The 13,543-nt window shown below is 34.6% G+C and overlaps 1 protein-coding gene across 1 annotated transcript in view; it reads right to left on the minus strand.

Moving 5' to 3' along the window:
- The window catches only part of LOC105210174 (neuronal PAS domain-containing protein 2), an 80,091-nt gene that overhangs the window by 18,086 nt on the left and 48,462 nt on the right, over positions 1-13,543 (minus strand). The window contains exon 3 of the mRNA XM_054235970.1: positions 9,153-9,283. Within this exon, the coding sequence (XP_054091945.1) occupies positions 9,153-9,283 (131 nt within the window). The remainder of the gene's footprint in view (positions 1-9,152; positions 9,284-13,543) is intronic.

Here is a 13,543-nt window from a genome sequence, read left to right on the forward strand (position 1 = left end):
AAAAAATATTTAATCGCTTGTTAAAATGCTTCATAAACATCTCCTCCTAGGCAAATAGGCCTTTGTTAGCTGTTTTTTCTACCAACTTATATTTGAGCACACCGCACTTCTGGTTTGCTCATGCGTAGCTGAAAGCTGCATACTCAGCGAAAAACTATATTAAATCATTACAAGAAGAAATAAAATGAAGTAGCTTGAGAATTTCAATATATTCTTATTAAGTCTAAAGAGTTAGACACTTGAGAATGCGCATATTTTGTATAGCCTAAGGCATTTTAAGTTTATTTGATAGTTTATTTTAACATGTAATTTCCATATTGATAGTCGTCTATTACTCTTTATAAATGTGCTTCGATAGCTCCAAAAAAGCTCAAAATCTAAATGTTGAGCTTTAAGAAAAATAAGAGAACAGGGAGACTACCTTACGAAGGAGAAAACAAGTAAGGAAATTCTAAGTCGGGTGCAACCGAAAATTTTATACTCTCGCAATTTATTTAGAGATTTACCTATATTTTCGGTGAAAAATTACCCTTAGGCACTGAGTTCTTCATGTTTGATATCAGGGGCCTTGAAAAGTCATGGTCCCATTTTGACAATTTTTCCACAAGTGGTGTCACAGCTCAAATACAGTATTTGTGTAAAGTTTTATTTCGCTATCTTTATCCGTTCCTTATGTATACATTATCAAGTGAAAGAATCAGAAGGATTTAAAATTGAGTTATATGGGAAGTAGGCGTAGTTGTGAACCGATTTCATCCATTTTGCACACGTGCCATCAGGGTGCCAAGAAAATATTATATACCGAATTTCATTCGAATCTGTCGAGTAGTTTCCATTTTGTAAAAAAATCTCAGTGCTGCTTCCTTCTGCCATTTCTTATGTGAAATTTGGTGTTTCTGACGTTTCTCGTTAGTGAGTTAACGCAGTTTTAGTCATTTTCAACCTAACCTTTGTATGGGAGGTGGGCGTGGTTATTATCCGATTTCTTTCTTTTTTGGACTGTATAAGGAAACGGCAAAAAGAAACGACTGCAGAAAGTTTGGTTTATATAGCTTTATTGGTTTCCAAGATATATGTATACAAAAAACCTATTTGGGGCGGGGTCACACCCACTTTTCCAAAAAACAAACATTCAAATGTGCCCCTCTCTAATGCGATCCTATGTTCCAAATTTTATTTTCATAACTTTATTTATGGCTTAGTTATAGCTCTTTATGTGTTTTTGGTTATCGCCATTTTGTGGGCGTGGCAGTGGTCCGATTCCGCCCATTTTCGAACTTAACCTTCTTATGGTGCCAAGGAATACGTGTTCCAAGTTTCATTAAGATATCTCAAGTTTTACTCAAGTTACAGCTTGCACGGACGGACAGACAGACATCCGGATTTGAACTTTACTCGTCACCCTGATCACTTTGGTATATATAACCCTATATCTAACTCGTTTAGTTTTAGGACTTACAAACAACCGTTATGTGGACAAAACTATAATACTCTCTTTAGCAACTTTTGTTGCGAGAGTATAAAAATTGACATTTAAGGATACAAAAATGATATAGACTACTTTCCGCCATAAGCAACATCATCTTAAGTAGTTCTTTGTCTAAACTATTTTCAATTATCCTACTACAGCATTCCAGTAACGAGGTATATATATGTAGCTTTACTAATACATCATCCTCTTCCCTTAAGGATCTCGCTTTCAAGTCTCTTCGATTTATGTTCAGTAACTTGCTAAGTGAAGCTCGCAATTTACAATCTAGTCACTCATAAACTCTACATATCACATAAAAGCTCAAAATCTCCATGAATGCTACTCGTTTACATAATACGAAGATCCTTAATTGCCATTTTTTTAGTTTACAACAGTTAGCAACACAAAACAAAATCAGTATATTAAAACAACAACAGCAAAAAGCATACAACGTGAGCAACAGGTGAAAAGATGCAAAATCGCTACAAATGCGCATAACAAGTGCATCCGAAAGTTTTAAGGGCCCATAACCACGAAATGCATTCAACGTCAGTGGATCGCCACACATACAAATGCAACAAAAACAACTGTCAGCACCTAAGCTGATAGCTAAGCAGGCGCCATCATGAAGAATGCACTTGACCGTAGCAAGAAAATGCAATGCAACCGAACCGAATTGCCAAATGAAAAACTGCCGATGGCGGGTGGGGTGTGGCACACGAAGGCCTAGTGAAATGTATGCGCCGACGGAAGTGCACAATTGTGCAACTCGGCAATTAGCAATAGCGACAGTGCGCACACACGAACTTTAACGAATGCACAACCAACAACAACAACATATATGTGTGCTTTTATGTGTGTATGTGTGTGTGACAAAAAGGAAGTCACAAAAATATTGCACTTGCAGTAGTTTCAAGTTGTAATGGACTTGTGGCACACTCACGTGCTTAGCATGCGTTGCAATGGCAGTTGAAGAGGGTTTTGTAGGGTGTTGTATGCAATCCGCCGACATTTTAGCAGTGCATGCATGCAATTTTGGCACATTTCCATCACGTGCATTGTCGTGGCGAGTTAATATTTTGTTTTGTACATGGAAGTCACTCAATGTCTGTCACTAAGCCATTGACGGACTAGTAAATATTGTGGCATACGAAAAGGCAGTGGTCTCTTGAAGGGTTTATAGGAAAGTGAGCGAATTACGTATTACAAATTACGTAATGATTTGATATTTTAAACAGTGTTTTGAAAATGTTTGGAAGTAAATTAACTTTATTAACTTTATTAACTTAATAACTTTATTATTATAAATTAACTTTAATAATTATTCAATATATTAAAATTCCAATAAATCGAAGTTTTTTTATAAATCATTTTCTTCGATAGAAAGTATCGAGATCTAAACTATTATTTATATTTTCAGGTCGGATTTCGTCTCATCTTAAATCTATGCTCAACAATGTCTGCAAAATTTCTGTCTGTCCATTCTATATTTTAGGAAATGATTTGAATTAGTTGATTAGCTATCTACGTTATTGAAACTCAATTTCCCCTATATTTGGCAATAAATTAGTTAAATTCAAGCAAAATTAAGGTAGGTAGGATTGCAGCCCAGAAATTCGGGCGCCATTTTGTTACACTATTGTGAGACCTTAGTAATACTACTATCACGTTTCAATTCTACGTTCGAACCATTTGGAGCTCTCTTTGAAACTGCTTATTTCCTTTATACTTTTTGTGGACACCCATTCAAGATTTGGTGCCTAGTGAATACCAAGTGTTCTATGTCGGGTTTGTGATATGCCTTGTTATTGTGACTGTAAGTCTGTATATACTTTTCCTGGATCTATTTAATAGGTCCTTAGTTTTTATTCTATCATATCTTGGCCATTAGTTATTTTACATTTCGATCATTTACTTGAATAGTGTCGATTTTTCAGGAGAGTGGTTTAAAGTTTTCAATTGTATCTTATTTAGCAAATATAGAAAACTGCCATCAGTTTATTGACAAATCTAGTGGCCTGTAATATATTAAATACAATGTTGAGCAGAAATGGTCCAAATAGAGTGTATTAATGCTTTTCCTTGGGCATAAATGTGACCCATAAGTCAAATGTATCGTTTTTACTGAAAAAAATCAATATGAAAAATTTAATTAATTTTCACCAATAGATATCGTTCCAACACAAAAGATGTCGTTCTTTCTGAAAAGAAAACCAACTTCACCCTATGACAATATGTGTTGTAACACAAAATATGTCGTTGTTTCGTAAAAAAAATATAACTAATTCTGGCACAACTGAGAAGTGTCGTTATTGTGGCTAAAAAATATTGCAACATAACAAGTTTAATAACGGCACATTCTTATTTCTACGCTTATTTTTCTGCGCATCGGAATGAAATTTTTATACAATATGGACGCTGAAATTGCGCACATTTCTGCATACTCAACTCAAAACTCGTGGTTTTTGAGTTATGACACTATTCAAGTAAATGAGCGATTTGTTTTCAGCTTTCCATCTTTTTTGAGCAATTTGTTCAAAATAAGTGTAAATCTCTCTCTTGATAGATCTAGGATGATGATTGGATTTATCTAGAGAGGCTCCTGTTTTTGCCAACTCGTCTGCTTTTTCGTTACCGATAATGTTCCTTTGTCCGGGAACCCAGATTATGGATGGGTGGAGCTTTTCTGCTAGTAAGCTCAAAACCTTCTTGCAATTATTTGCAAAACTAAACTGATTAAATTGTCTCAGCAAATAAAATCTCAATAACGGGTGTGACACACGAAATTTTACTTAACTAAATTATTTCTAAATGATTTTTTTCGAGGTGTTTTTGTTTTTATTGGTAAGAAATAGGACACGGGACAGTTAGTAAGAAAATTGTCCTTTCTATTTCAATTATAACCAGACTTTAGAGTTTAAAATATGTTCGGATTTCTTCACAAATAAAATAAAATACATAGAAGAATATAGATGAGCTCCTTAATCACAATATATTAATCAGTTGAAACCAAAAAAGATCTAAATGCCAGTGATCTATATTTTTCAGCTGGATATACCTACATTAAATATAACGCAGAGCGAGTAATAATATCTAAGCACGTGTCATCCATTTAAGTATTGCCGCATTTCAATTGCAGTTGGATGCATGCAAGCATGTGTTTGTTGTTGCAATTAATTTTTGTGCACATTGCGCGCATAGAGACTTGTCAGTCACTTGAGTAAATAAACCCACCAAGATACTTATAAAATGAATTAACCCAACAACAACCAGACAATATAAATAGTTTTCATTGTAGTAGTTCGATAAACAAAAAAAATAATACAAAAGCTTTCTAGAACGAAAGTTCTTTGCTTAGTGGCATATATAGGTAAACAAATGCATTCAATACACGAATGTATATATGTATACAAATATATATACATATATACCCATAAGTACGTGCGTGCTTGTGTGTTTGCGAAATGCAAGTGCACTCTATACGAGCTTGTTTGTTTATTGCCGCGCACTAATAATTCAGAAATTGTGTGCCAAAAAGCCGTTATTATCTGCTGCACTGCCAGCACAAGCAACAACATTCGCACACACGGACACATACAAGCACACACATAAAGCTCACGAACCTGTACAAATTGCAACTTGTAGTGTTGAAGAAAAATTAGGTGCGAAATGCATTGAAAATGCAACATTGGTCAAATAGTACTTAGAAATGCAAGCGAATTCGCTGCACGGCGTCGTAGGCGGGGTGTTGTAAGGGTCGCGTAAACAAGCAGTTGGTAATGTGGGCAGGTGTGTGAAGTAAAGGTGTGTGTTAAGGACTAATTGTTTGGGTATGTTAAGGAGTTGAGTTGTTATCCGTTATATGTATATGTATATACGTACATACAAAATGTGATATTAGAGTGGTTGCGAGGTAACTCTACAAAAAATTAATATATTACTATAAAAGTGATTTTATACAAGAAAACATTGAAATTTAAGAATAATTTTATATAAGAGCTAACAGTTGGCAACCCTATTTGTGGCTTTTTAATATTTTTGTTTATAATGCTCTCATTTGAGTTCTGCCTAGTACAAATTGTTATCATATGTAATGTGAAGTAGAAAATTTAATTTTAATAAGGTGGCAACTCTGATTATGTTTTCTTTTCATCTTGAAGTTCTTGCAAATACTTAACTGATTTAATTTTTATGTATTATATATTACTTATTTACTATATATTGACGTAATTACTAATTTTCAGACTCAGACTTAGTTGGCAACTCTTTTCAAAATATCCTAACATTAAGCAACTCCCTGCCGGTTTTATGAAACTATTCGGAAAATACTTTCTGTATTTAAATTATTGTTGTAAAATATAAATTTTGAGTTGATTTGCACCCTAATGTACACAGCGCTTTAAGGACAGGTGCGTTTTTAGCTTTCTCCTCAGCCATAAAACCAAACGCTACAACGCAGCTGTAACGCTTTTACAACAACAATAGCAAATCAAATTTGGTAAGGGTTGGCAAACACCCCGTGTGTTTTTTGTTTTGCAAAAACAACTGCCGGTTTTTAGAAAATTTTAGTGAGCCTATACGCGCTACACCCTTCTTCCGAACGGAAAACGAAAAACCTAGCACTTGACATTGAAATGCAGCCGCCTAACAAGTTTACAAACTGCAAGCATGCAGCAAAAAAAAAAGAACTCTGCAAAAGTGTTGCATGCAAAAAACTAAAACAACAACGACAACATAATGAGGGAGTGCGCGGAAAACTTCGCATGAAAAGCGCGTTACTCGCCGATCGCCGACCGGACGGACAAACGCGTGCATTTGACAAGTGAACAAGTGGACATGTGGCTCAATGTGACAAACGCGGCAAATGCAATGCACTCGCATTTATTTTTATACATGTACGCTGCTGACAGAAGAAAAAAGCTTAACGCGATTTTGTAAAATTTGGAAATTATACACTTTAAGTTGAAATAATTATGCCTAAAATAACATTTATTGAGTTCACCGCTTGGATATCATATATTGAAGCATTAATTTTCGCTAGCAAGTTTGGAAATTTGTTGTTATTGTACAGCAAATGCAAATATTTAGTAAAAAACGCATTTAACTTCTAAATCGACTTTGCCAGTTTTGCATTTCATGCCACAGTGCAGTATTTGTTGTTGCTCTATGGCGTTGTGCAATTTGGTTTAGTCATGTATTTAACGGTTATAGCGGTACATAAGTACTTGCACTTTGAGTGCTTGCACAGCTGAATTGAAATTGAAAATTGCTCGCGCAATTATTCGCAAACACGCAAGTCCTTTTTAGCCGCACTTGCGAAAATATTTTTTGCGCATGAATTATGCACTGGAGAAATTGAATGATTTATAAATATTAAAGTGTGTGCAATGGCAATGTGTTGAAGTGCAACGATTTGCCAATAGATAATATATACATATGCTTTCAGGAAGAAGTAGTGTAATAGTTGAAGGTAACTTCGAAGTTTTGTAGGTGCAATTTGTTCAGCTATCTTAATGAAAGTTAATCTATTTTTATTTGAGTGTTTGGAATAATAAAATTGGCATCGATCTTAATGTTGTTTCCGTTAATAATGGTAAATTGTTAGATTCTACCTTGAGACAGGAGGATATACTGAGTAGTTTTTACTTCGTCTCGCACAAGCCGAACACTTTTTATGGTAGTAATTTACTCTACTTAATTATCTCGATTCCGAATGATGTCCTAACATTTCTAATTGAAGCTTATAAGATCAGATAAGGCAATATTGTAAGAAGCGCTTACAGTAAAGAGCTTTTCATGGTAGCAATCCAGAGCTTAAAAGTGAGGTATTTTGATAATCCGTAGTTTTCAATAACAAAAAATTTTATTTAAAAGGAGAAAATAAAACAAGTAAGGAAGGGCTAAGTTCGGTTGTGACCGAACAATTTATACTCTCGCAATTAATTTATTTAACTTAATTAATATTATATAATACACAATTTGACCCATATTCGTCATATATAGGGAATAAAGTCCGTTGAAAGTTGGAAACCCTAATATTAGATTAAATGCACCGAGGTCCTCATGTACGATATATAGCGGCCTTGAAAACCTATGGTCCGAGTTCGGCGATTTTTAGAAGGGCGATGCCACACTATAAATGCAGTATTTATGCAAAGTTCTGTTCCGATATCTTCACTAGTGCTTACTTTATGTATTGTAAAGTAAACGATTCAGACCGACTTCAGAGTTCTGGTATATGGGAAGTAGGCGTTGTTGTGAACAATTTTAAACTATTTTCACAAAATATCATTGGGAAGGTAGTAAGGAACCGAATTTCATTGAAATTGGACGAACAGTTCCGTAGATATGGTTTTTAACCCATAAGTGGGCGGAACCAAGCTCATTTAAAATTTTGTATACCATTTTGAGTGCACCTCTTCCGCACCTTCTTTATAATAAAATTTAAGGTTTCTGTTGGTTTTCCTTACTAAATTAAAGCATTTTTAGTAGTTTTCAACATAACCTTTGTATGACAGGTGGGCGTGGTTTTAATCCGATTTCCTCCATTTTTGGACTGTATAAGGTAGTACCTAAAAGAAACGACTCTAGAAAGTTTCCTTGATATAGCTTTAGTAGTTTGCGAGATATGTACATAAAACTTAGTAGGGGGCGGGGCCACGCCCACTTCCCCAAAATTATTACATCCACATATGCCCCTTCATAGTGCGAAAATTCATACCAAATTTTACTTCATAGCTTTATTTATAGCTTAGTTATGGTACTTTATGTGTTTTCGGTTTTCGACATATTGTGGGCGTGGCAATGGTCCGATTACGCCCATTTTCGAACTTAACCTTCTTATGGTGCCAAGAAATACGTCTTCCAAGTTTCATCAACGGACGGACAGACAGACATCCGGATTTAAACTTTTCTCGCCACCATGATCATTTTGATATACATATATAACCCTACATCTAACTCGTTTAGTTTTAGGACTTACAACCAACCGTTATGTGGACAAAACTATAATACTCTCGTAGCAACTTTGTTGCGAGAGTATAAATATTAATTATTACTTATTACCTAGTACTAAATATCTAAGCTTTAGGGGCTACTCCGATAGCTTTTAGGACAGGTCTGATATCTAATCGGAAATTTCCGTAGCACTGTGATTCTAGATTATAGATTCTATCCAACTTTCAGCAAGCAATGACAGTATTACGTAAATTAAATATGGATGGAAGCTTTGAACCAGCTAAATAACTTCGTTAATGACTCTCAGCGACTTTACCTGAAAATGTGTCATCTTTACTTTCACCCAAAATTTTTTTCACTCATTACACAAACCTCCTAAGTTAGTCAGATTGCAATTAAAAGACTCATCAACTAAATTTGATGAAATAAATTCATTAAGCAACCATGCTCCTCCAATATTTCTAAACCTCAAAGCTTTAGTTAATGAAGTGATAAGTTATTACATTGAGTTGTTTCTTAATAAATATTCATAATCGTTTATCTATCATGAATGGAAGTATACAAGTGATATGCACAATTGATGCTTATCGGATAATGATTACAAATTATCGTAATGTGTGATAATTGAATACATTAATATGTAATTAATAGCGCAATTACAAATACATATATAACAATATATCGTTATGTATATAATAGATATGGATGATTGCTATTCACTCACCTGCAGGAACATATCACCGTCGAGTAGGCCATGCTCAAATGCGCCCAATTCGCGCGTTCGATAGCCATCGTGTGCGTGTGTGTGTATGTGTGGCAACATGCCATTCTCCTCCTTATCCTTATGCATAACAACTGTAATGAGATAATAATAAGAAATAAGTGAAAGATTTATGGAAGAAAATACATTGACTGAGACATCAGAATGGATCAAATGGAGCTTCACGACTTGTTTATTATTATGGCTGAAAGCTTTTGTGGAGCTTTCATGAAAGCTTAAATATTTATGCTTTAACAAGGTGGAAGTTGAAGAACTATGAATGGACATAACATGCCATATACCGCCTATGCACATTATTTATATAAGCTTTCTTAAGGAAGTTGCTTGTGGATTTTGGTGATTAAATATAGTTTTGATCGAGAAAGAAAAATGTGTTTCATTGTTTTTGGAGACCAGTATGGGTTAAGACAATATGGAGCGTTACGAAACTAGTTAAGAACAAAAAAACGAATTTTCTTTTAAATTAATTATTTTATTTATATTCGATATCAGTAAGAGAGAGCTACCAGGATATGGGCATATAAAACTCTAGGCGACAGCATAACAACTTTACTATGGCAACAACAACTAAAAACAAACTAATTTGACAATTCACAATTTAGTAGCACAAAAAAGTACTTATTACAATAACAACAAGAAATTCCATAAAAAATCGTAGTAAAATTATGAGTCAAGACCCACAAACGGAAGAACAAATGAAATATTTATGTTTGCTATAAAAAGCGAAAAATTTTATTGTGTCACTTGCAACAAATATTTTTTACTTAGTAATTCATTTCTATATGGACTGTGTTGGAGCGGGGGCGGGTGAGCTACGAATACCATATTTTATTGTTTTTGTATTTAACACGATATCATAAATATTTTCACTGCATTACGACATTTGATTAAATTGCTGCGACAAATTCTTTTTGGTAGCCAAAAAAAAAAAACAACAAATGAATGAAGAAAACAACGGAATTGGTGGCAAAAAACTTTTTCGGTCAAACTTTTAAGAGCAAACGGCAACTATTTACGAGTATGTATGTTTGTCGAGCGTGTGGTGGTGGCGTTGGTGTGGGAGTTATAAAATACATTTACCTGCGACGTTTATAATAAATTTGTCATAAAAATTGATTTATATGCCGATCGAGCGATAAAACAAATAAAAATGAAGTTGCAAAGGAAGAGCGAAAATTCAGCTGAGAGGGGTGGATAAGAAAACAAATGAAATGAAACGAGGTTAGGACATGTTGCAGGGAAGAAAAAGCTGAAAAAAGTATAGGGAGGAGGGTGCGCATAGCATAATAAATGCGAAGGGAGTGTAGAAAAAATAAAAAAAAACTAAGAAAATGGCAGCATATAAATAAACTAGTTTTATTAAGCAGAATTAAGCGGCAGACTCACAAATTTATCAGCAACTAGCTAGAAGATTGCTATATTGAAAATACCAAGGCGAATATTTTTGACGTGTTTGTTGTTGCAATATAAACCTATACAATTTGACATTTTTTCAGTGCTAATTGTATATGTATATATGTATAATTATTGTCATACATGCATTCATACAACTAAATATTAGTTGTTGTTGTTGTAATTAATATTTTTATACTCTCAAAACAAAAGTTGCTAAAGAGAGTATTATAGTTTTGTTCACATAACGGTTGTTTGTAACACCCAAAACTAAACGAGTTAGATATAGGGTTATATATACCAAAGTGATCAGGGTGACGAGTGGAGTTCAAATCCGAATGTCTGTCTGTCCGTCCGTCCGTCCGTCAGTCTGTGCAAGCTGTAACTTGAGTAAAAATTAAGATATCTTGATGAAACTTGTCACACTTATTTCTTGGCACCATAGGAAGGTTGCTTTCGAAAATGAGCAAAATCGGATCACTGCCACGCCCACAAACTGGCGAAAACCGAAGACACATAAAGTGCCATAACTAAGCCATAAATAAAGCGATGGAAATAAAATTTGGTACGAAGGATCGCACTATGAAGGGGCATATTTGGATGTAATTTTTTTGGGAAAGTGGGCGTGACCCCGCCCCCAAATAGGTTTTTTGTTCATATCTCGCGAACCAATAGATCTATATAAACCAAACTTTCTGCAGTCGATTCTCTTACGTACCCCATGAAAATAGTTGAAACGGATAATAACCACGCCCACCTCCCATACAAAGGTTAGGTTGAAAATTACTAAAAGTGGGTTAACTCACTAACGAAAAACGTCAGAAACACTAAATTTCACATATGAAATGGCAGATGGAAGCTGCACTCAGATTTTTTTACAAAATGGAAAATGGGCGTGGCGTCGCCCACTCTCATCTCAGGAAGTACTCGACCGATTTCAATGAAACTTGGTTTGTAATAGTTTCCTTACATCCCAATGATAGGTTGTGAAAATAGGCCAAATCGCTTCATAACCACGCCTACTTCCTATATACCAGAACTTTGAAGACGAATCGTTTACTTTACAATATATAAAGAAAGCACTAGTGAAGATATCGGTGTAGAACTTTGTCTTCTAACCTATATTAGGTTAGGTATTATAGGTATGGTTTAAAACTTTCAATGGACTTTATACAATTTATATGACGAAAATGTGGGTCAAATTGTGTATAATATAATATAAATAAAGCTAAATAAATAAATTTCGAGAGTATAAAATGTTCGGTTACACCCGAACATAGCCCTTTCTTACTTGTTTTGTTATTGTTTTTTTATTTTCTCATACCACATTTATTATTCGCTGCTGTTCTATTTTGCCGTCACTACTTTCATATTCGCACACTTCTTATCGTCTCATATTTCGAGGGTTGTTTGTCATAAATTATGATCGCTATCAGTAATTTAACCAAAATGGAAAGAAAAAAATGTCGACGTTCTATGAAATAATTTACTCTAAGCTGCAAGTAGAGAAATGTAGAAATATGACAAATTCTAACGGTTTACGCATGAGCGATTGCCGGCAGCCGACAGGATGTGAGCTAGAAGTTGGAGTGCTCTAAAGTTTTAGAAATTATTTAATTAATAATTCGAATGAAGTGGCCAAATAAATACAGGGTGTTATTGTTTTTATTTTTTTAATTGCTTTGGAAATTTCTTTTTTGATGCCGTTTATGATGAATTCACAAAATGGATTATTAGGAGTTGAGCCACAATAGATTTCTCTAAAAAAAAAATAATTTCTGATTTTTTTATGTTTATTTTAAGTCCACACAACATAAACTTACTTAATTTGAACGTAGGAGAACGTTATAGGCATAATCAAATACAGATAGATGGCGCCATAGTCGCATTGTGGCTTAATTGGTCCGATTTAGTTCACATTCGAGGCTTATATTAGCAAGGCTAAAGAAATTACACTTGTTAAAAATTTATACCGATTGGCCCCGAATTATTAATCAAAATATTTGGCCCGAGGGCATTGGCTTGGCTTAAAACGATGGAATTTATCTGTCTGTTCTGCGAAAAGCTTTTGTCATTCTCATTCAACAAGGCTCTCTTTTTAATCACAACGAGGCTTTATTTTGAATTAACCGGGTTCCTTTTTGTTACAATTTCATGCATAAAATAATGTCACACCCTCTATAACATCGAAATCTTGAGACTTCCTATACCAGAAATTTAGTTAACCGCAGATTTCTTACCGCTTTCGTTTCTCCTGAATGCTTTCACTACGTCGCTTTCGGTTGACGAATTTAATCCTTAAATTACAAATGGCCGCCAACTGGAGTCCATTACAGCCGACTAATCAACAAAAAATATGCAAAATTTCCGTTTTCATAGCGGCTAGTAGAGGCCCGGCCTTAGGTCAGCCAGTACGATCAAATGCTGAGCTCTGCATACACACTCCTTGGAAAACTTATTATGCATAAAACTAAAATGATTTACACTTGAAATCACAATGAGTTCAGCAACCACAAACGAATTTTAATTCGCACCAAACACAAAGCACACATTTTACCATAAACAATCCAAAAAATTAAAAGAAAACAACAACAAACAAATATTTTCAGGCACACACTGCCGGCGACGCCATTGTGGAGCTTTAATTTCAATTAGCGAGTGAAAAAGTGGCAAAACCAGTTTTTTTGTTATTATAATGCTTATGTTAATGTTGTTGTTGCTTTTTTAAGTTTTTTTTTGCTTGACTGATTTACGTGGCGTTTTTCTAATCTCAGGTGTTGTTGGTTTTTATCAAATTAACAAAATGTGCGCAACGCAACGCCAGCAATGGCCAACGGTCCGTGATGGGGTGTTTTTTTTAATATATGGCAACTGCGTTGTGTTGTTTTTGTTATGAAAATTTGTTTGCTGCTATTGTTGTTGTTGTAGTTCATTTTAGCGAA

This window comes from Zeugodacus cucurbitae, chromosome 2 (genome assembly GCF_028554725.1).
Source record: "Zeugodacus cucurbitae isolate PBARC_wt_2022May chromosome 2, idZeuCucr1.2, whole genome shotgun sequence".
NCBI classification, from domain to species: Eukaryota; Metazoa; Arthropoda; class Insecta; order Diptera; family Tephritidae; genus Zeugodacus; species Zeugodacus cucurbitae.